Source organism: Bidens hawaiensis, unplaced genomic scaffold (assembly GCF_021521415.1).
Source record: "Bidens hawaiensis isolate Kalapana, Puna unplaced genomic scaffold, B.hawaiensis_p1.1 tig00024856_1, whole genome shotgun sequence".
Classification (NCBI taxonomy): domain Eukaryota; kingdom Viridiplantae; phylum Streptophyta; class Magnoliopsida; order Asterales; family Asteraceae; genus Bidens; species Bidens hawaiensis.
Genome location: NW_027493946.1, coordinates 5735 through 27567, shown reverse-complemented (window position 1 = coordinate 27567; position 21833 = coordinate 5735). Strand labels below are relative to the sequence as shown.

Below are 21833 nucleotides of genomic sequence, written 5' to 3'. Positions count from 1 at the left end.
GTTGAACCGGTCCGACCGGCCGAGCAACTTTTATCTCAAAAATGCTGTTCAAGGTTAAAAAAAATGTAAATTTAAAAAAAATAATTTTTTTCATGGTGAACCGGTTCAACCAGTCCGGTTCTCCGGTCGAACCTTACCGACCGGAATCGGAGAAGTAACTAGCAAAGATAAACAAGGGGTGTATATTATATATATGTTGCACAACCATAAACAAGTATTAATAAGATTACATAAACTAATTAAGATGAAAGACTAAAAACCTTCAAGAACACTTAAGAAGATAACCTTGAATCTTTGATGTTTGAGAGAGTTTTTTTTTTGGAGTTGTAGCAAGGGAAAATGAAGAGAAAGGTGGCGTATATATAGGGTAATGTTGGTGGTCAAATATGGGTGTGAGACACAAGAGTTTTCATGCGAAATGGATCAAGACAAAAACACAAAACAACAAAAAAAATAATAAAAAATAAAAATAAATAATTAATAAATAAATAAATAAAAATAAAAATAAAAATAAAAATAGGATGTTTTCAAGACCCAACAAGTGTGAAACAATATTGTAACATAAATCCGTCATTTTGATTATTACATAAGCTTCGGTTTACAAATCGGGTCGATTTACATAATAAACAAATACCAAAACGAATACAAATAAGACCCGAAATTAACGAATGTCACACTTGAGTTGACTCAGTCGTTAGTTAACTTGCTAAAAGTTCGATATATCGAATCACACAGTTATTAATATGACAAGAATTGGATTATAACTGATGTGGATGTGTGAATACTAACACATAAATGAATATGATGTTTGACTATTTTGGTCGAGTATTTGGACTTGTGAAAGTGAACCATTTTTGGCTATGCAATTGGCCAAGTAATCTCTACGTTTGTTTGGTCAATCATACCGAGTAAAATCACACCCATAAAAAAATTATATGCAGGGTCAAAGGCAGGTGAAATGTAGGCAAACCATACATCTATCCAAAGGGATAGAGAAGTTGCTTTCAGTGAAACCCTCGACTCTATATATGACCCTCGGCTCATAGTTCCTTAATGATGGTATGAATTCATTACTTATTGATGTAACTATTATAATTAAATAGATGTCTTATTAAAGTTAAAGTAATTAATCAACTACATTATGATTTTAGAGCTAAAGACATGATTTTGTTAACATCTCATTAATTTTCATGTCACGTTGTATATTAACGTCAACAAGATATTAAAGGAATTTAGGTCTCACGCGTGATGAACCGATTTCATGATAAAGAAAAAGTACGTGACATGTCTTACCATCATTGTTGTATTGTTTTTATACCAAATAAAATGTTGAATAAAGAAAATCACATGTTTGATCAAACTTTTATTTCATGAAAATGACTCAAAATGATCAATTGTTGAGCAACAACAAACTATCCCTTGAGTCCGTCTTCAGTCCTTCTAATTGTCACTCGAGTGGCATGAAAAGATGCATCTAAAACACCCTCAAAGATACTAGTGTTGAAAACACTAGTAGGAATAGATTAACTTCTAGCGTTGGCACTTCCAAAAGCTGAAGTAGCTAACACTGGTTCCGTAATTTTGCTATTATACCGAAAGTGTACAAGTCTTTTAGGAAACACGAAATATCACTAATTTGTAGGCTTTGTTTGAAAAGTACGTTATTAGTATCCATAAACCCTACTTGACGAGATCATGAAACAAGAAACATAAGCCCTGAGATGTTTGTGGACTGGCTTAATTGATCTTGTAGGGAACTCGAGAATCACATATGAAACACTTTGACCATTAAGCGTCGGAAACTCATTCATGGTCACTTTCAACGCCTTAAAAGTTGTTGGGTAGTCACCACCCACTGGTTGTCACATCTCTGTGAATGTGAAATACCAGGCGTCGACGATGTTGTTTGGTGTTACAAAATTCGTAGGGATGTTGGGGTTTCCTACATTCGCTGTGCAAAATAGTGCAAAATCGAAAACCAAATTCAAAATCATCTTAAAATTTAAAAGGAATTTAGAATTTCAACTCAAAACTTTTTAAATTTGGGAGTTGATTTTTATATCATGTGACATGGGATTCAAGAATAAACTTTTGGCAAACACAATGTTGTTCATCAAGGTTTTTAGCTAACAGTTGTCTAGGAATTTATGTTTAAATTGTCATGTTCATAAAATACATTGTTTATGGTTTATTAATTTATTGTTTTTTTAACCTTTTTTATTGTCTTTTCTTATATTATTGTGTCATTTTTTTATAATTTTGTTTGTGTTATTAAATGAGTAATAATTTAAAACTCAGGGCAAATAATATTGAATTTAAATAAACAGATGTCATGCCTCTATGCACTTTTGTCTCTATTAAGATTTAAACCCATAACTAATTATTTAATATTGTTAGGCAAAGTGCCAAACATATGTTTGGATTTATTAATAAGATCAATTTGTGTTTTTTAATAAGTTTTAAGGTTCAAAACGTGTACCATCTCTTGTAAAAAAATATCATATTATGTTATGCCTCTCCTTTCATAATGATTTTCTTCTCTCATATTTATTTACTTTGTGATTAAAAATGATTATTAGATGGTGTGATAATATAAGACCATTTGGTATACACCATTTCGGGTCATTGGGGAATGGGGATGCTGAGGTGGCGCTAACAAGCTCATTAGCACACCACGCCGTCCCCCTTGTTCGCTGGTGACCCGTGCCATTTGCCCACTCAACCAATCATCTTATTTGTTTTTTTCTTTATCATTTCTTTTTGTTATTTAATTATATAATTAAAAAGAAATTGTGAAGAATGGTGTATAACATGTGTTTCTTGGTGGACTTGAATGATGGCGGAAAAGCTGAGATGATGCTAACCTGACGAATGATGAAAATGAGGAGAATTGTGGATAAGGCATAGCCTAATAAGAACACGATAACTACATGAATGTGTCACGATACACATATAACATCAAACACAAATAATACATGAATCAAACATATACCCGAGCACCATATAACACGTTACGACACAAATTCTGATGCTGTCTCATTTGCTGACATTAGTAACGATATCTGGTATGTACTAACATAGTAGTCACATCAAGATTTAGGGGATTCTCGAACGCGAAAAGGATCCAATAACTTCGAAAGCATTGAACGAGGAGCCGCGTGAGGTGAAAATCTTATGTACAGAGCAATTCTATAGAGTTGCAGTAAGCGTGACTTATCTGCCAACTTTTCCACTACCACTCAAAAAAAAACAAAGTTTGCTTTACGTAAAGTTATATAAAAATCCAAGAAACTCATACGCTTGAAACATCTTGAATTTCATGTTTTCACAGTGAAACTTTGTTTTTATATTTTTGAACACGGCATGAGTTTTGCGAGTTGTGAAAGCAACGTTTTTAGTTCCTTTTTTTTCCATCGCATTTTTTTATTTAAGCGTTAATTTTTAAATTATTCAGCTAAAATAAATGTTACAGTAAAGTGGCAGGTAAGTGGGCAACAAGCTGCGCCGCAACCCCATTTTGAATAGCAAATCCGATCATACTAAAAACGAAGTTTTGGGTTTTAGGAGCCGAAAAATTACTATGCCCACTGAACCCTGATAAAAGAAACCAACAACCTCCGTGGCCAGGAAACTTAATACATCAAAAGCAAATGAGAGAAACACGTGTTAATACTTTCAAATTTCCTCCGTAACACGAGTTGGCCCCAACACAACTAGTTTAGCTAAGCATAACCCAAAACTGACCGGGACCCGTTTAGTCTAAACCAAATACAAAAAATTTCGTGTTAGATTCCTCTCGTGTTTTCATGTCGTCTTAAATTTGAACCCAATTGATAAATACTAAACTGATGATTGAGGCCCATAACTTTGCCAGCCCAATTATCAACAACAAAATTTATTCACCATATCATAAACACTGTCTATGTTCAAAATCCACAAACAAGACACGAAAGTCGAAAACAACCTAATCTAGCCCGAAAGACCGGGTTTAATCTTTTGAATGGTATCAACATCCGTTTTAAACGACGAGAGCGCGCCAACATCCGGCATCCGATATAGCTTGTTTAAGATAAGCTCAACTCTATTTTACCGGCAGATCTCGAGTATCTCACGAATGACTCCACTTGTTTACACGGGTAGAGACGCAATATGAGAGTTTCACGTACGAGATCGTTCGGTATTAGCAAAGATAAGATATTGAAGTATAAGAAAAATACCAAACAGGCAATTTAACAACCATCCAAGCTAAAATAGACATTGACTTTTAACCCACTAAACGTAAAACACTATGCCTTTTAAACGGGACAAATGAAGCCGTTTTAACATAGATTTTCAATAGTAAACGATCATAAAAGTTCCATGTATGTTATTCTATTATACAATACAATAAATTCGGAATCGAGTAAAAATCTCAACTGTAACAAAACTCACAACCAAATTCTCAACAAAGGATAATAACCCGACACCATTTTACGATCACCCCATCGCGTTATTCTTCAACAACTTCTTTATTATCACCGAAAGCGCAGCTGCACTAACCCCACATTCATCCCGACCGAAACACGACTTACCTTCTTCAGCCGCTTTACACAACCTAGGATCCAACGGTACTTTCCCGAGAAACGGGACACCCATTTCCACGCACATCCTCGCAGCACCCCCACCGCTACTATCAAACACCTCACTACGTGCAACCAAGCCCAACAATTCAGGCGCCTTTTCCTTCAAAACCCCCATCGCCCACTCGGTTACATCCTCGGGCTCTTCCCCGTTCTCAGCCCGTTTCAGATACTTAAAATCTGTAACGGGCTGAGTCAACCCGCTCATGTTTTCAACCACCCCGAGAACGGGAATCCCGACCTTTTTACAAAAGCTAATTTCTTTTCTAACGTCGATTAACGACACTTGTTGTGGGGTCGTGACGATTATCGCACCGTCAATTCCCGTTTCTTTTAAAAACTGGACGATCGAGATGTGTTCGTCTGACGTCCCGGGCGGGGCGTCGACGACTAGAAAATCGAGCTCGCCCCAATATACGTCTTTTAGGAATTGTTTTATGATGCCGTTTTTTCGTGGGCCTCGCCAAATGACCGCGTCGTCGGGGTCTGGGAGCATGAACCCGATTGACATGACTCCGATTGAATCTATGTAAACGGGGGACCAACCGAGGTTGCTTTGGTGGATTTCTTGGCCTTCGAGCCCGAGCATTTTTGGGATGCTGGGCCCGCATATGTCGATGTCGAGTAGACCGACTTGGAAGTCCATGTCAGCGAGAGCGAACGAGAGTTGGGCTGAAAATGTGCTTTTTCCGACCCCACCTTTGCCAGATAGAATTAGGATTTTGTGTTTCACTGTTGCCATTCTTTCTGCAATTGCAACCAAATCTGTTGCACAAAAAATGAAGATTATATAAACAAACAAATATATACTATCAACATGATTTCACAGGGAATTTCTAACAACATTTGAAGCAGAAAGTGTTTCATTTTTCTGTTAATGGTTGGTTTTTTGATTAACTAAGGAATGGATTTCATGAACTAATGCATAGGTTCATCTGTTATCACTAATCTGAGATTACTTCACAGTATAGTATCTAAGGGTGCAAACAAACGAGTCAAGCTCGGCTTGTTTTGACTAGCAAAAGCTCAAGATCAGTTTGTGAGTTTTTTTACAAACCCATGCTCGCCTCGGGCTCAGCTCATCTTTTATTTATTTATTTATTATATTTACTTATTAACTTTTAACATATTTAATTATTTTTATATATTTCAAGAAACCTTAAACAAACCTCAGCTCGAGTTGAGCTCTTGTGCAATACCTTAAAAGAGCCAAAGCTCGGCTTGAGCTCGTTTTTGTAGCGTTAAATGAATACATAGAAGTCCAAAAAAAGCCAAAACTTAAAAATACACAAGGCTCGTTAAGACTTGATGAGCCTAATCGATCTTCCGATACAAAGCTCGAACCGGGCTTGATAACTAAGCAAGCTTTGTTTCAGCCTAGCTCGGCAAGACTCGGCAAGTTTCGAGCTTTTTGTTGATCCGATCTCAAGTAGCTCACGAGCGACGCATCCCCTAATAGTATCAATTTCTGAATGATTTCTACTTCAACTTGATGAAGATTTAATATGTAAAACTAAACCTTGAATAACAACTTAACAAGTGCTAGACTGCTAATTCTAACTATTGCAGCTACGAGTCTCCTTGAGGAAACTAAACCAAAAGCATAACTAATTCACATAAAAACTAATCAGAAATCAACGATAAATCACACGACTTATTTCATTAACTCCATTTGTCGCGTCAGTCAGTATTATATGTTCTGTATCAGTTTTTAGTTTCATACGTTCTGCTCAGCTCAGGCTCGATAAACCTCAGCTCGTTTTGAGCTTTTATCAATCTGATCTCAAGTAGCTCGCGATCGGCTAGGCTCATTTTCACATGTAAAACTTAACCTAACTAACTCACATAACAACTAACTAACTAGCTTGATATGATACGTCAGTTTTCGCTCTGAGCATTCCTTTGAATACATGACTTACAGAGTTATAGGGGTGCAAACAAGCCGAGCCCGAGCTTGGCTCATTTTGACTTACGAGAGAAAGAGCTTGGCTCGTTTCGAGCCTCAACTCACGAATTGTTTTTCAAGCTCGGGCTCGGCTCGTTTATTATCTACTAATTAATTTATTTAAGCTTTTAATTATTTTAGAAAAACCTTAAAACAAACCAAAGCTCGACTCGAGCTCGTGTAGTACCTTAAACAAGTCAAAGTTCAGCTCGAGCTCAGCTATGCAATATAATATTAATAAATAAAAGTCCAAAATAGCTCAAACTTAAAAATAAATAAAGGCTCATTAAGACTAAGCAAGCCTAAACGACCTTCCCATACAACACTCGAGCTCAGACTCGATAACTAAATGAACTATATTTGAAACTCAGGCTCGGCTCGTGCTCCAATAAACCTCGTCTCGTTTCGAGCTTTTTATCAATCCGAGCTAAAGTAGCTTGCACGCAGCTCGGCTCGTCAACTTATTTCACTAACACCAGTTTTCGTGTAAATCGGTCAGTATTATATGTTTGCATATGTTCTGTATCATTTCAGTTTCATATGTTCTGCTCGGCTCAGGCTCGATAAACCTCAGCTTGTTTTGAGCTTTTATCAATCCGATCTAAAATTGCTTGTGATCGGCTAGGCTCGCTTTCACTCCTAATTAATTCACATGTAAAACTAAACCTAACTAATTCACATAAACTAACTAACTAATAATAATAATAATAAAACAGAACCTGGATCAGGTCCTTTAGGAGCAGAAGCACACGCCTCTTGATTCGGGCAACCGGCACACGCGTCGGCTTTACCGGCATCTTCCGATTGAGTCCCCGGGCAATCTGTAACAACCGGAACAATAAAATCAAATCAATTAACTCAAAATCAACAAAAATAACAAAAAAAAAAAAACTAATTGATTGACTAATAATGATAATAATAGCAATAATAATAACAATAATAATAATAGGTTCTGATGGATTGATGATTATACGTTCGTTGGCGTCTGCAGGCACTTCTTTGTGGTTTCCGTTATCCATTTCGTTAGTTCCGTTAGGGTTGCGTGAAGAAGAAGATGTTAGTGTTGGTTAACGGCGGCTGTAGGGTTTATAGAGTTATGTTATAACCGACGTTAATGTGTTTAGACTAGAGATTGCTGATTTAATAAAAGGACCCTTGTGATATATATTTTTTTTAATAAACTTTTTACTTTTTCTTTTTAAAAACGAATTGTACAAATAGACTACTGGCTAAATTCACTGCATCGGGATAGACTTGTTTTTTGAACGGGGAAAACCCTCACCTAAGGCCAGCGCCCGTGAACACTCGCCTGAAGGCATGATAGTATAAAATCCGTTTAGTTAAAGGATCTAACTATTGAACGTCACCTACTCGTCTAGTCTCGCATCATCACATAGTGCCGCTGAAACTAAATAATGGGGTAATGAGTCAAACCTAGGTTATATAAAACTCCAAGTCTCTTCTTTACCACTCAACCTCCAACTTATTGCTTTTACTTTTACTTTAAGTAACATTTATTTTTATTTTTGTTTGTTATATAAAATAATAAAAAGTCGCTCGAGAAAAGTTTCATATTTTAATAGGTCAAGGAGGATATCCTTCTCGATGATATGGTATCGGGAAAATGAATGGAGATTCGTCAAGTGGTTGAAAAGTTTAGTAACATCAACAAAAAAAAACGGAACAACTGTCAGAGTGGTTCAAGTGTGATCAATATCAAGTTAAAATAAAAATTGCATTTCATTAGTGGTTTCATTGTGGAGGCCAATGAGGCCAACACCCCCACCCCTTAGTTTTGAGGTTAGTTTTGCAATGCATCGTTGTGTACATAATGGTAGTTAGTGAGAGTGAGAGTGAGAGAGAAAAACGTAATGATTATAAGGAGGTTTTGAGTGTTTTTTATAACTACATCACTTTTTGTAAAAATTTTCGTTGCTGACTTGGACACCACATGCCATATAATGCCTCTATGTGCTCAATTACCACTGCACATGGTTTTTAAACCAGTCTAGAAGGTTGTAAGAAAATCAACAGAGTGTTTGTCCTGTTAATGGGCCAATCAATCATCAAAACCAACATCTTGAGGAATATAATACACGGTGCTCTATCCTAGTCTGTGTTGCAAAAATCCCGATTAGGCACCGATTAATCGTTATTCTCTACTTCACTGATTAATTTTGGGCTAGTCGACTAATTAATCGGTCAGCTGTTAATTCCGGATAAAATCGGTGGTTTCCGGCAAGATTCTGACCAAAATCAGCGGTTTCTGATGAGATTTCCGACCAAAGTCAGCGGTTTCCAACGATATTACAGCCAATTTCTGGTCAAAATATGTTTGTGTATGTATAAAACAAAAAATTACATATAAACATGTGTGCGTGTACATATAAAACCGAAAAATATACATTAAAGTCCAATTCGATTAATCTCGATTAATCGCTAGTACTCAATCAGCCGCCCAACTATCGACTGACGATTTTTATAACTCTGACGCCACTACGAGGGATATAATACGTCGGAATAAAAAAAATATCACGTAATTTGTCAATTCATTTCACATGTTAGTTTCTGTTCCTTCCAAAAATAATAAAAACAAAAGGCAGAAAGCAACCATTTCTCCACACAAAATATAAACCAAACTTAACTTTATTTATCCGATCAGATTCATTCATTCAATCAATCAATCAATCAATCTCCATTGCAGTTGCAGGTTTTCTCTATCTTCTCATAGTCTATTATTATTATTATCTGTTTACTCGCATTGCCTGTTGTAGATTCTAGATAATCTGTAGCTCCGTTCACTTATTAGATCTCAAATTCAGGAATTATCAGCTCATTTTAAACTAGTTCGTTACTCTAGGGTTTAATATTATCACGCTCTGAATCTACTAACTGCTAATTTCAGTTTCTCACCTAATTAATTACAAATTCACAACTGATACTGTTTATTCGTAGAACATGTGGCGAATTATTTAGGTTTTTGGATGAATATAGAGACAATTGATTACGATATAGTTCTTTTAACTTGTTATTGCTTGAATTCACACATTTTCATCGATTAGGCTCGAGTTTGGCTCATGTTGACTTACGAGAGTCGAGCTAGGCAAGTTTTGACCTACGAGAGCTCGAGCTCGGCTAGTTTTGACTTATGAGAGCTCGAGCTCGGCTGGTTTTGACTTATGAGAGCTTGAGCTTGGCTAGTTTTGAGTTATGAGAGCTCGGGCTCGGTTTGTTTAGACTTACGAGAGCTCCAGCTCCGCTAGTTTTGACTTACGAGAGTTCGAGACTTCGAGTTCTGTTTGTTTTGACTTAGGAAGAGAGCTCAAGCTCGGCTAGTTTTGACTTATGAGAGCTTGAGCTTGGCTAGTTTTGAGTTATGAGAGCTCGAGCTCGGCTTGTTTAGACTTACGAGAGCTCCAGCTCCGCTAGTTTTGACTTATGAGAGTTCGAGACTTCGAGTTCTGTTTGTTTTGACTTAGGAAGAGAGCTCAAGCTCGGTTAGTTTTGACTTATGAGAGCTCCAGCTCGGCTAGTTTTGACTTATGAGAGCTCCAGCTCGGCTAGTTTTTGACTTATGAGAGCTGCAGATCGAGTTCGGCTCGTTTATTGTATGTTAATTATTTTTTTTTACGTTTTTAATTTTGTTTTATATATTTTGACTAAAACCTTTAACGGGCTTAAGCTCGGTTGTGAAATCTAAAAGAGGTCAAACTTAAAAGTACACAAAACTCGATGAGCCTAAACAACCTTCCCATACATAGCTTGAGCTCCGGCTCGGTAACTAAACGATCAAAAAGGAGCTCAAAAAGGCGAGGGCTAGACGCAAGCTCAAAAAGGCACGGCTCATTTCAGGCTTTTTATCAATCCGATCTCAAGGAGCTCTCGAGCTGCTCGGCTTGTTTGCACCCCTACTGATACCGTTTACTCGTGGAATATATCATGATTTGATATGTTACTTTTGTTTTTGGCATGAATCGAATAATTGATCTAGGATTTGCATTTTTTTTAGGTTTTTGGACGAATCTCGAGATGAATCCGAGACGATTGATTTACAGCTTCGTTGCAAAAGGAACTGTTGTTCTGGCAGAACACACGACTTATTCAGGGAATGTTAGTACAATTGCAGTTCAGTGCCTGCAGAAGTTACCTTCTGTTAGCAGTAAATACACCTACTCATGTGATGGATACACCTTCAACTTCTTGCTTGATTTAGGGTTTGGTATACTCACACATCTTTACTTTAGCTCAGAAACTGTGTACAATTAGTTGGGCTGTACACTATCAGAACCGAACAAGGCCTTGTTCATTTCGGCTATTAAGTTTTTATCAGCAAGCAGACGGTTCATGAACACCTAACCGAACGAAATTTCTTGTTCGTGTTCGTGAACAGTTCACGAACACAAACAATGTTATATTTTATTTGGCTAACCGAGAATGGTCGGTGTCAACGGTTCGGTCCAGCTACCAAGTTTGTGTCAGTGTTTTTTTTAACATTCATATGTTGATTTACATTTTAATTAATCACATAATACTCGGTATATTTTTGTCTTTTATAGTTAATAATTTCGCTTAAATCTATGATAAGATTAGAAAAATCATTAATAATATTAACAACCTTTAATGAACAAACATAAAGAAACAAACATTCACAAACATAAACGAACATTAACAAACACATTATCGAACGTTCACGAACACTATTGAATGAACAATGTCTTATTCATTTAGGGTTTATAACAAATGTGTTTATGTGATCCATTTATTGCAGTTTTTCTTGTGGTTGCCGATGATTCGATGGGGAGGTTTTCCCATTTGTGTTCCTTGAGAGATTAAGGGATGAGTTTAAGCAGCTTTATGGTGGGAGTATTGGGAATGATAATCCACTTGGAGATGATCGTGATGATGATTTGTTTGATGATCGGTTTAGTATTGCGTATAATCTTAACCGAGAATTCGGGTGTGCTGACTTTATTCTTTTTATGGAAGTTTGTTTTGATTATGTTTGTTAATTTAATGTTCTCTTATGTTCTGTGTTAATAGGCCTAAGATAAAGGAACAAATGGATTATTGTTTAAATCATCCGGATGAAATGAGTAAGCTCTCTAGATTAAAGATGCAGATAAACGAGGTCAAAGAGATTATGATGGACAACATCGAGAAGGTACTTTTTCTTTTCTTTTTTCTTCTTTTTCTTTTTGCTAAAAGCTGTATATATGCATGTTGTTTTAGTGATACATTAAGCAAATATTAATATAGCAGGATACGTTTAACCTTTCAGTGTGGATGAGAAGAGTTATAAATTACCAAAGTAACCTCATCTATAAGCTCATAATAATATAATTTTATTAATTTCCTGATCTTTATATCTGGTATATGGAAACTTTTTGTTAAATGCATATACCTATCCCAGTTCAGAAACAACTGCATTTTTCTATCTCTATTCTGGCCGACCAAGTGGACCCGACCTTCCTCTGGGTGGGACCCACGTATGCGTGAGTCTTGTGCACCGGGTTTGCGCTAGAATAAATAAATTTGAGATGCTACGCTAAGACACGATCAACACGTGAAAATGAGCACAGAGCAAAAAGGCTAGATTTATGGACTTCAAATGCATAAATGTTTCAGTTGCAAAAAGAACTTTAATCTAGTCAACGCGCTTCTTTTTAGAAAAAAAAATAACCTAGAATAAAAACTTTTGAGATTCTTAACAGATACGCTAAGACACGATCAACACGTGAAAATGAACACAGAGCAAAAAGACTAGATTAATGGACTTAAATGCATAAATATTTCACTTGCACAAAAAACTTTAATCTGGTCAACGTGCTTCTTTTTAGAAAAAATATAAAAAGTAACAGGTCTTTGAAAGACGGGTTATCTGACAATCATACTTATTAAATGCAGCACAAAACACGCTGTAAGCGTTGAACACCTGAACTAATTAAAACCCTAAAGTTATCTATCTAGTATCTAATACATATAACACACACAATGTATAGGATCTATTTGTGCTCTAAAGAATATTTGTTATCAAGTGCTCGGTTAACATATTGTTGCTGCTATTTTTAGTATTACATAAAGATTTTTGAACTGTTACGTTTGGCAGAGATATGCTTATGCAATATAGGCATTTATGCCTTTACACTGAGTTTTATGTCAATGCACACTTTTTTGCTTTTAAACTGTTTAATTGTTTGTATAATACGACACAGTAACCGGAAATTGCGCGTCACCCTTTAAGTAAATTATCTGTTGGGATTTAGTGAATATTAGAACAACTAAGAAATAATATAGAAAATCAAACTTAAACCTAAACGCTTTTTGGTAAAGTTTTTACTCGTTTATGTTCCATATTCATTGCAGAACGGCTAATCTTTATGTTTCTTATTTATTTTTTCATAGTTGGTATATAAAAGCCACTTTTGATACTATAACCAATTGGAGTATTAAAACAATATCTGTTTTTCGCAACTATTCAGGTTTTGGACCGTGGTGAGAAGATCGAGTTACTAGTTGATAAGACAGAAAATCTTTAATTTCAGGTAACAGTTTTACTTTCTTTTCCTGAAAATGATACTTAAAAAATTACTAGAGTCGTCAATTTCGACTTATTTACTTACGGATGTTCTGTTTTATCTTTAACGGGTATAAAAATCAGTTAGCTAACAAGGAAAAATGTCATTTTAAACTCTATTAAATTTGTTTTTAGATCTTATGAGATGATGTAGTTTTTAGAAATTATTAATTTTTTTATTAAGGTATATTACTCACCCGAAAGTCGAAAACCAATTTAAGATATCAAATACTCTACACTTTGGGTTCGGGTTATCATGTGGGTATCACCTAATATCATACATGTCCCAAGATACCCAACCTGACACTTGAATGCCATACATCTATAAGGGCATTTTTGTCATTACACATTTTTGGCCCGTTTTAGACATTAGTGGCTTTACATACATCATCGCTTTGTGTAATCATATTTGACACATACTTCATATAAAAAGTTAATAATTCTGGGCAAAAAGTGTTTCGACCCGACCCAGCCCGACCCAATTTGAACCGTTATACGACCCGCCCATTTGGATGCAGGCCGACAGCTTTCACATACAAGGAAGGCAACTGAGAAGGAAGATGTGGCTGAAAACTGCACATATGAAGCTTATGATTGGGGCATCCATAGTTACTTCTATCATAATTGTTTGGCAATTAGTTTGTGGCGCGTTTAAATGTTAAACTAGTTTGTGGCGCGGGTTGGTTCACGCATTCCAATTCCTTCAAAAACATTCAGGAAACCAAACGGCGTCTTTTATCCTTATATTTGGTTTTCGTGTACCTTTTGTTGTAAAAATCACATGTAATGATACTCGGTTCGTTTTAATTAAACCACTAATAAAAAGATGGTATTCAAAACAGTGTGTTGGTACATGGTTTTTCAATAGCAGTTATGTTAATCTTTTTTTATATTTATTGTGTTCCGAATGACGAGACAATAGGCGAATATTTATATTCTATGTCGAGAAAATGATATATCTTTGCAACACCGCCAACTTTCTAGCTATCTTAGAAAAGACACGAATTAACAAATAGATAGAGCGTGAGCTTCACATCATTAGCGTTGATACTAACGGTATGAAGAATCAGACGATAACAAAGGACTAATCAAATTTTCAAACAAACTTGATGCCATAAATACTCAAATTCTATGTCAGGGTAAACGATAAATCTTTGCAACACGGTCAACTTTTTAGCTACCTTAAAAAGAAAGCACGAATTCATAAATTGACAAATGGGAGCTTCTTGTAGGCAAATAAGACATTATTAATGTTGATACTTGATACTAATAATATGAGATGACATGACAAATTTTCAAAGAAAATTTATGTCACAAATCTCAAATATATGTCTAAATGATAAATTTATGCAACACCGTCAACTTTCTAACTACCTTAAAAACAAAAACACGAACTAACAAAAAAAAGTGTGAGTTTTTTATAGCAATGTTTTCATAACCAGATTGGACAGCGAACCTGACGAACTACCGGTTGAACCGGTCCGACCGGCCGAGCAACTTTTATCTCAAAAATGCTGTTCAAGGTTAAAAAAATGTAAATTTTAAAAAAATAATTTTTTTCATGGTGAACCGGTTCAACCAGTCCGGTTCTCCGGTCAAACCGGTGAACCGGTTCGAACATGCCGGTTTTTAGAGAACTGAGCGAACTAAATAGAACCGGACTGATTTGGAGACCTAATCCTTGTTGAACCGGTCCGACCGGCCAAACCGGTTCGGTTTTGAAACCACTGTCTGGTAGAGAAAGGAGATAGTATTAGTGTTTGAACGATATGTTGATAGAAAACAAAAAAAAAAACTAATTCAAACAGTTAAAACTATAAATAGAAAACCCTAGATGGTACGAACGAAATCGATGGTTATTATATTTTTATTAAAATATAAACAAACTTATTAAAATCATGGTTTAGAGACACACATCCCACAAATTGGTCTTGACAACTCTTGACTTATTTATTCAACTTGTATCCTCAAGTCAAACACCCATTTTCCTCTTAACAAACAACACAACACACAAAGTACAATCTTTAACCCTTTCAAGACACGACATAAACAACCTTTTTACACCACCCGAGCCGTTACTCAGTGTAAGTTCTTGAACAACTGACTTGTCAAGCGGAATGTTGGTGTAGAGCTCTTGAAGCTCTGGCCTTCCTCTGTGGATTGAGTAGTTCCTAAACCTCGGGTTTGGAATAACCGTGCCATTGTTCTTCAACACGTCTTTGAGACTAATGTAGCTGTGTTTTGACATGTTGGAATCAAGAACACAAATTGTTATTAGTTTAAAGTTTCATAATAATAATAATAATAATAATGTTTGTATATATAGAGTATTGCATAAAGGTGTAAACATGTGATTTGAATTTGATGATGAATCAAATTGGTGAGTTTTGTTCCTAATGTTTGTTCATGAGTTTGATTATAATGTGTATAATACGGGTGGTGTATGTGTGTGAGATAATGTGAAATATATTAATATTTGTTTTTTTCCTAATATTTTGTTTGTCACATGATTAGTTTTCTAGGAATATTTCTTAATATATTAATAATTTATAATAGTTTTTTATTTTTTATTTTTTATTTTGTAATATGTATATATTTTGTTTTAGTTATGATTGTAACTTGATAATGTTCTTTTTTTTAAAAAAAATTGATTAATTTATTTTGTTGGATTGTATTTGGGACTAATCAATTTGATGTGTTTACTAGATAGCTAAAAGCCTAAATTTAATTTAATGCCCAAATCAAAGTGTTAAAAAAGTATTAAATCAAAGTGTTAAAAAAGTATTGAGGTGTTTGAGATTTAAGAGGATTTTATTTTAAAAAATAATAAATTAAAATTAGTTATTTAGTATTATTATTTATTTTCTTTTGAAGGAATAATTTCCTTTTAATAAATATTGCAAAAGTTGTTAAGGTCGGTTTTAAAATAAATATTCCATAAATAAAATTGACATGTTGATTTTTCAACTTTTAGTCGGTTTATATATTTACTTTATTATTTAAATAAAGTGTAAAAGTACTTAAAATTTAAATTTTGTAAGTTTATAGAATTAAAAAGATCTCACCACTAGGCCTGTAAACGAACCGAACGTTCGATGAACTATCATGAACCGTTCGGCGGGAAGTTCGTTTATGTTCGTTTATTTAATAAACGAACGAACATGAATAAAAAATTTGTGTTCGTTTAATTAAACGAACGAACATGAACACATGTTCCGTTCGTTCGTTTATGTTCATGAACGTTCGTTTATGTTCGTTCATGTCTGTTTATTTATGTTCATTTATGTATTAATATTAATAGAAAATAATTAAATATTATCTGGATAGGTCATCTGCTTAAATGTTTTATATTTGTTCATTTAAGTTCGTTTATCTTTGTGTTCATTTACGTTTGTTCATACATGTTCGTTTATCTTTATTTCAGTTATGTTAGTTTAGATTTTAAACAAACGAACACAAATGTCCTTTATAAATAAACGAACATGAACATAAATATTTGTTCGATTAAGTGTCCGTGTTCTTTTAAAGTTAAATGAACGAACACGAACATGCCCTTGTTCGTGTTCATTCGATTCATTTACAGGCTTTCATTATTCACATTGATGAATACATCGGTCTCAATCTCTAGGCTCTGCCGATTTTATTTGTGTTCGCTTGTGTTCGTGAACCGTTCGTGAACACATTAATTTCCTTAATGAACGAACACGAAAATAAAATCTCATTCAGTAAGTGTTCGTGAACACATAATTTACTTAACGAACGAACATGAACAAGGCCTTGTTCGTGTTCGTTCGGTTCGTTTACAGCCCTACTCACCACTGCACCTAGAATGAATAAACAATTTTTTAAAAAAAGTTTTTAATGTTTTGAAACAAGCCTAATAGCATAACAATATGATATAGAGAGATAGGGAGAGAGAGAGAGAGATTTCATTAATATGTGTATTACAATGATGTAAATAAAATGTATATATAGGAGAAGATTACTTGGAGAAAAAGCCTAATCTATATTAGGTATTGATAACCACAATAATATATTTTATAACACTCCCCCTTGGTTATCAACTTAATACGCTTGGAGATGCTGCCTCATTAAAAACCTTGCTAGGAAAACCCAGTGGGACAAAACCATAGCTAAGGGAAAAAGAGTGCAGCGCGTATTGTCTCCCCCTGATTTATATATCCGTTAAAATGGTAAATATTGATCTTCAATGAAAGCTTCAAAACTTTTGTACTCAATCATGTGTGCCTTCGTCCCTTGGCATGCGAATTGTTAAGTTGAACAATGTTGCATGATCTTCACGTGAAAACTTCTGTTGTGTCATCTCGTAACCATATACTATTGTATTGATACCTTGTTGTGTTTCTCTATATAACAAGACTAACAAAACTGGGTTTTGATGGGTTAGTAAAATATAAACGCATATCTTTCATACCTGAAATATATGTTTTAACCCATTCCGATGTCTCCTAACTAGATACATGCCGAATAAATAAAGAAAATAATAATCATATATAGCTAACAATACGATATAATGCACTTATGCATTTAATTGTGGTATTTCCGAATTAATAATATTTCATATTCATGTAGGAAATGATATATAGTGCATTGTTTGACATCCTTTTAGAATGAATCTTGTCTTTGGTAAAATGTCTCAACATCTTTTAGATGCACTTTGATGGTTTGATAAACATATAATTACAAATATACTCGAACTGCAGGTCAAGCAATAATCACATCATGTTAAGGTATTTCAAAAATTCCCCTTCTAAAAATTCTGCAGTTTCTCTCGATGATGTGTACATCATCACTGTAAACTGTGATTATATGAACTTTTAAGAGTAAAATTTTGATAAAAGTATGGCTAATGACATCCAGCTTATCTCCCTCCTTATCAAAATATTTCCTGATTGTACGTACCACGCTGAATCCGACTATTTAGTCCATATGCAATTTCTTAACCTTGTAGAACATTTATTGATGCTTTCATGCCGATGCTTAGGCGTTTTCAATCCATCACAAAATTCTTTCCATCTTAACCAATTATTGATGTGCATTCACTCCCCATGAGTTTCGCTATATGAGCTTGCTCATTTGACACATCAATTTATATATCATATATCAAAACCCATATTGTACCATTCTTTGTTTATTAAGATAAGATAGCCATTAGGTACAATTTCTTCTATGTATGCTTATTGGTACACAAGAATTACATCCTTAAGATGTTTCAATTAACCTTTTAAACATTCACGTGTTAGGAACTCTTCAGGAGTTCCAGCTATATTTAACATATAAAGTAATCATAACGTATTCAAATATGAATCTGTATACAACAATCATAGTGTTCTCGAGAACTTACTTTACATGATTTGATAATTTAAATCCTTTAGGGATGTTCATGTAACTTAATGTGAATTATAACATTTATTAGACGCTATCAATTCTCTCTTTGTATTCCAGACTATTTAGGTATCAGAAAGTAACTGCTTCTACCATTGGAGAATGTGTCTCCTCAAAATCAATCATGAATCTTTGCAAAATCCTTGTGCCATCAATTTTGCCTTATATCATTTAATTGAATTTTCATAACTCGCATAAAAGACCCGTTTGTATCTAACACATTTTACAAGTTCTGTTGTACAAACTATTGGTCCGGAAACTTTCTGTTATTTAGAGAATTCAACTCTGCCATATTTGCGTCTTTCCACTTTGGCCAATCATTAATATGTTTTTATTCATAGGCAGATCTTAAATCTTGATCCTCATCATTCCATAATTTTAAGCGCTATATTGTATACAAAAGTATAACGACGTTGATTTTATTTTGATTACATTTATCTCATAGACATGATAATATATATTTATTGAGAGCTCTTTGTTTTCAGGTATCTTAGGTTCTTCAAGAACCATCATGTCTATTGTCTTTCAAGAGACCTTTCTACTGTACCTCGACTTGACCGTCTTTATTACTTGCTCCAATTTTCGAGGAAATTTTACCTTTGGAACCGATTAGTCTACCACGCTTCATGCGTATGTTGGACACATTATCAATATGTGATTGCCCTTCTTGGACAATAATATTAATTGGAGCATTAGCAGCTAACATAGGTGTCTTAGCTAGACACTCTATTTTGGTCAGTGAATCGTCTGGTAATTGATTCGTTAAGCTTTATACATGAATTATCCGTTGAACTTTTAGTTCATATAATTTAGTTTGAGGATCAATGATAATTCATCCCAACTAAATTCATTTTTCAACTGCTTTATATCTCTCCCTAATGTTGGGAATGTTGTTTCACTAAAGTGAAAATCGATAAGCCATAAACAAATATCTCATTAATGGCTTAAGTATTTAATCATAGGTAATATTTAATACCGACATAAATTCCCAACTTTCTTTGTGGTCTCATCTTTGTGCGTTGTGATGAATTAATTTCAGCATATAACACACACGAAATATTAGATGAGAAATACTTGGTTACTGACCAAAACCAATTGCAATGGGGAGGAAGCACCATAACTTGTTGGCTCGATGTGAGTGCATATAAAATGATAAATACCCAAATAAAACATGAACCTTTGTTCTCATGATCATTGACGTTGCAACCAATTGTAGAGGTTTGATTATCGTATCAACAAAATCAATTTGTCTATTAATAGTGATTTACCAAAATAAATATGAAAATCTAGAATATTGTGCTTGCTATCTCATTAGCTAAGCAACAAATCACACAAACTTTATGTTGTGAAATAGATAACCATTTAGACGATGCATCGATTTAAAACACTAAATGGTACCATGTTAGGATATGTGTATCCTTTTCTCAATTCCATAACATTTAGGGATTCACACCCTCCTTTAGTTGGTAAATAAATAATTCCCCTTGAGAGCAATATTACATGTATAATTATTAGGAAGAATCACTTGGTTCTTCAATAAATTCACATCATTGACTCAGTGTGGTCTAACCGGTCTATTAGATAATCATGATCCATAAACTTCAGGTTTATGATTGTAAGGCCACGAACCCGGTAGCCCTACTTTAGCGTCGGATTTACTCATAAACACAGTTCTTACAAATCAGAGTTCATTAAAACTTTCGCGGAATATAAAAACTTTCATGAAACGTTACAGCAATCCAAAACTTGCCTTAATTAAACATTCTTGTCTTTCAAAATAAACGTCAATTACATTAAAACATCTTGAGTCTTCAGATGCCAGTCTCCTATTCGCCCACCATGTGCCCGCTCAAGCTAGCTGTCTCATTCTACTCACCTGCGTGCATACTAAAAGTCAGCTACGCTGAGTGAGTTCTAGTTAATCAAGCAACTTATCATACAACCACTACATACAATATATACGTATCCGAAGACACATAGTCCACAGTCTAACATGCCACTGCTTAACCACTTAATTACCCCTATAGCTTAGCCTCTTAGTTACCCCTACAGCTTAGCCACTTATGCCACTTTATGCCACTTGATGCCATTTTAATAACGAATATCGTTATGCCACTTTGCCACTTTAATAACGAAGTCACGTATAAGCTTACCCTACCACGTACTATCGTCATGCCACTAACACTCTTACTAGACTCTGCCACTTCTATCACAATCTACCCCTACTTGTCTACAACACACTTTATATCAATACAATATTTACATAATAAGCAAGTCACATCATAGAATACATACACACTAACAACCACTTGACAATCACTATCCTTGGCGATACGTGCAATATCCGAAGATCGTTCACGTACCGACAAGCATTACATAATAGCTACTTGTATAACATCTATACACTTACCACTTAAGGTAAGTGTATTCCCACTTTCACATCTAACCTGCTTACCTTACCACTTAGCCTCTTATTTACACCTACCACCTTGCCACTTTGCCACTTTAATAACGTATAACGTTATGCCACTTTGCCACTTTAATAACGTAAAACGTTATGCCACTTTGCCACTTTAATAACGTAAAACGTTATGCCACTTTGCCACTTTAATAACGTATAACGTTATGCCACTTTTCCACCTTAATAACGTATAACGTTATGCCACTTTGCCACTTTAATAACGTAAAACGTTATGCCACTTTGCCACTTTAATAACGAAGGCACGTATAGGCTTACCCTACCACGTACTATCGTTATGCCACTAACACTCTTACTAGACTCTTGCCACTTCTAACACGCTCTACCTCTACTTGTCTACAACACGCTTCATATCATTTACATAATAAGCAAGTCACATCAACAATCATACACACATAATAACGATGGCACGTACTGGCTTTCCCTATCACGCGCTCACGTTATGCCACTAACACCCTTACTAGACTCTTGCCACTTCTAACACACTCTACCTCTACCTGCCTATATCACACTTCATATCAGTTCAGTATTTACGTAATAAACAAGTCACATCATAACATTCATACACACTATCAACCACTTGGAATTTACTATCCTTGGCGATACGTGCAATATCCGAAGATCGTTCACGTACCGACAAGCATTATAAAATATATACCTCGTATAACATCTATAGCATACACTTACCATTTAAGGTAAGTGTATTCACACTTCACATCGAGTATGCACACAGCCCCGAAAACATAACAAGGAAATGGGGCTAGAAACTCACCTAAACTCTGCTTCTTCCTATGATAGTTGTAAATCCCT

At 34.9% G+C, this 21833-nt stretch overlaps 1 protein-coding gene and 2 pseudogenes across 2 annotated transcripts; 1 reads left to right on the top strand and 2 right to left on the bottom strand.

Moving 5' to 3' along the window:
- Positions 1 to 1412: 1412 nt before the first annotated feature.
- LOC143570245 (germin-like protein 9-3) lies at positions 1413 to 1994 on the bottom strand (annotated as a pseudogene).
- Positions 1995 to 4348: 2354 nt separating this feature from the next.
- LOC143570242 (cytosolic Fe-S cluster assembly factor NBP35-like) lies at positions 4349 to 7624 on the bottom strand. The gene is made up of 3 exons (XM_077055940.1): positions 7538 to 7624; positions 7284 to 7385; positions 4349 to 5384 (listed from the first exon to the last, which is right to left on the bottom strand). The coding sequence occupies exons 1-3, from the start codon at positions 7581 to 7583 to the stop codon at positions 4477 to 4479; spliced, it is 1056 nt and encodes a 351-aa protein (XP_076912055.1). The 5' UTR covers positions 7584 to 7624; the 3' UTR covers positions 4349 to 4476.
- Positions 7625 to 9254: 1630 nt separating this feature from the next.
- On the top strand, positions 9255 to 13800 carry LOC143570234 (vesicle-associated membrane protein 727-like; annotated as a pseudogene). The gene is made up of 6 exons (XR_013141890.1): positions 9255 to 9274; positions 10574 to 10783; positions 11333 to 11521; positions 11605 to 11725; positions 13044 to 13106; positions 13657 to 13800. The product of XR_013141890.1 is annotated as a vesicle-associated membrane protein 727-like (transcript).
- Positions 13801 to 21833: the final 8033 nt, after the last annotated feature.

Excerpts from the sequence above, each read along its gene's own strand:
- LOC143570242 (XM_077055940.1), bottom strand. The coding sequence starts at position 7,583 with ATGGATAACGGAAACCACAAAGAAGTGCCTGCAGACGCCAACGAAC. Across the intron at positions 7,386-7,537 it reads GCCTGCAGACGCCAACGAAC|ATTGCCCGGGGACTCAATCG; the intron begins GTATAATCATCA and ends CGGTTGTTACAG. Across the intron at positions 5,385-7,283 it reads TCCTAAAGGACCTGATCCAG|ATTTGGTTGCAATTGCAGAA; the intron begins GTTCTGTTTTAT and ends TTTGTGCAACAG.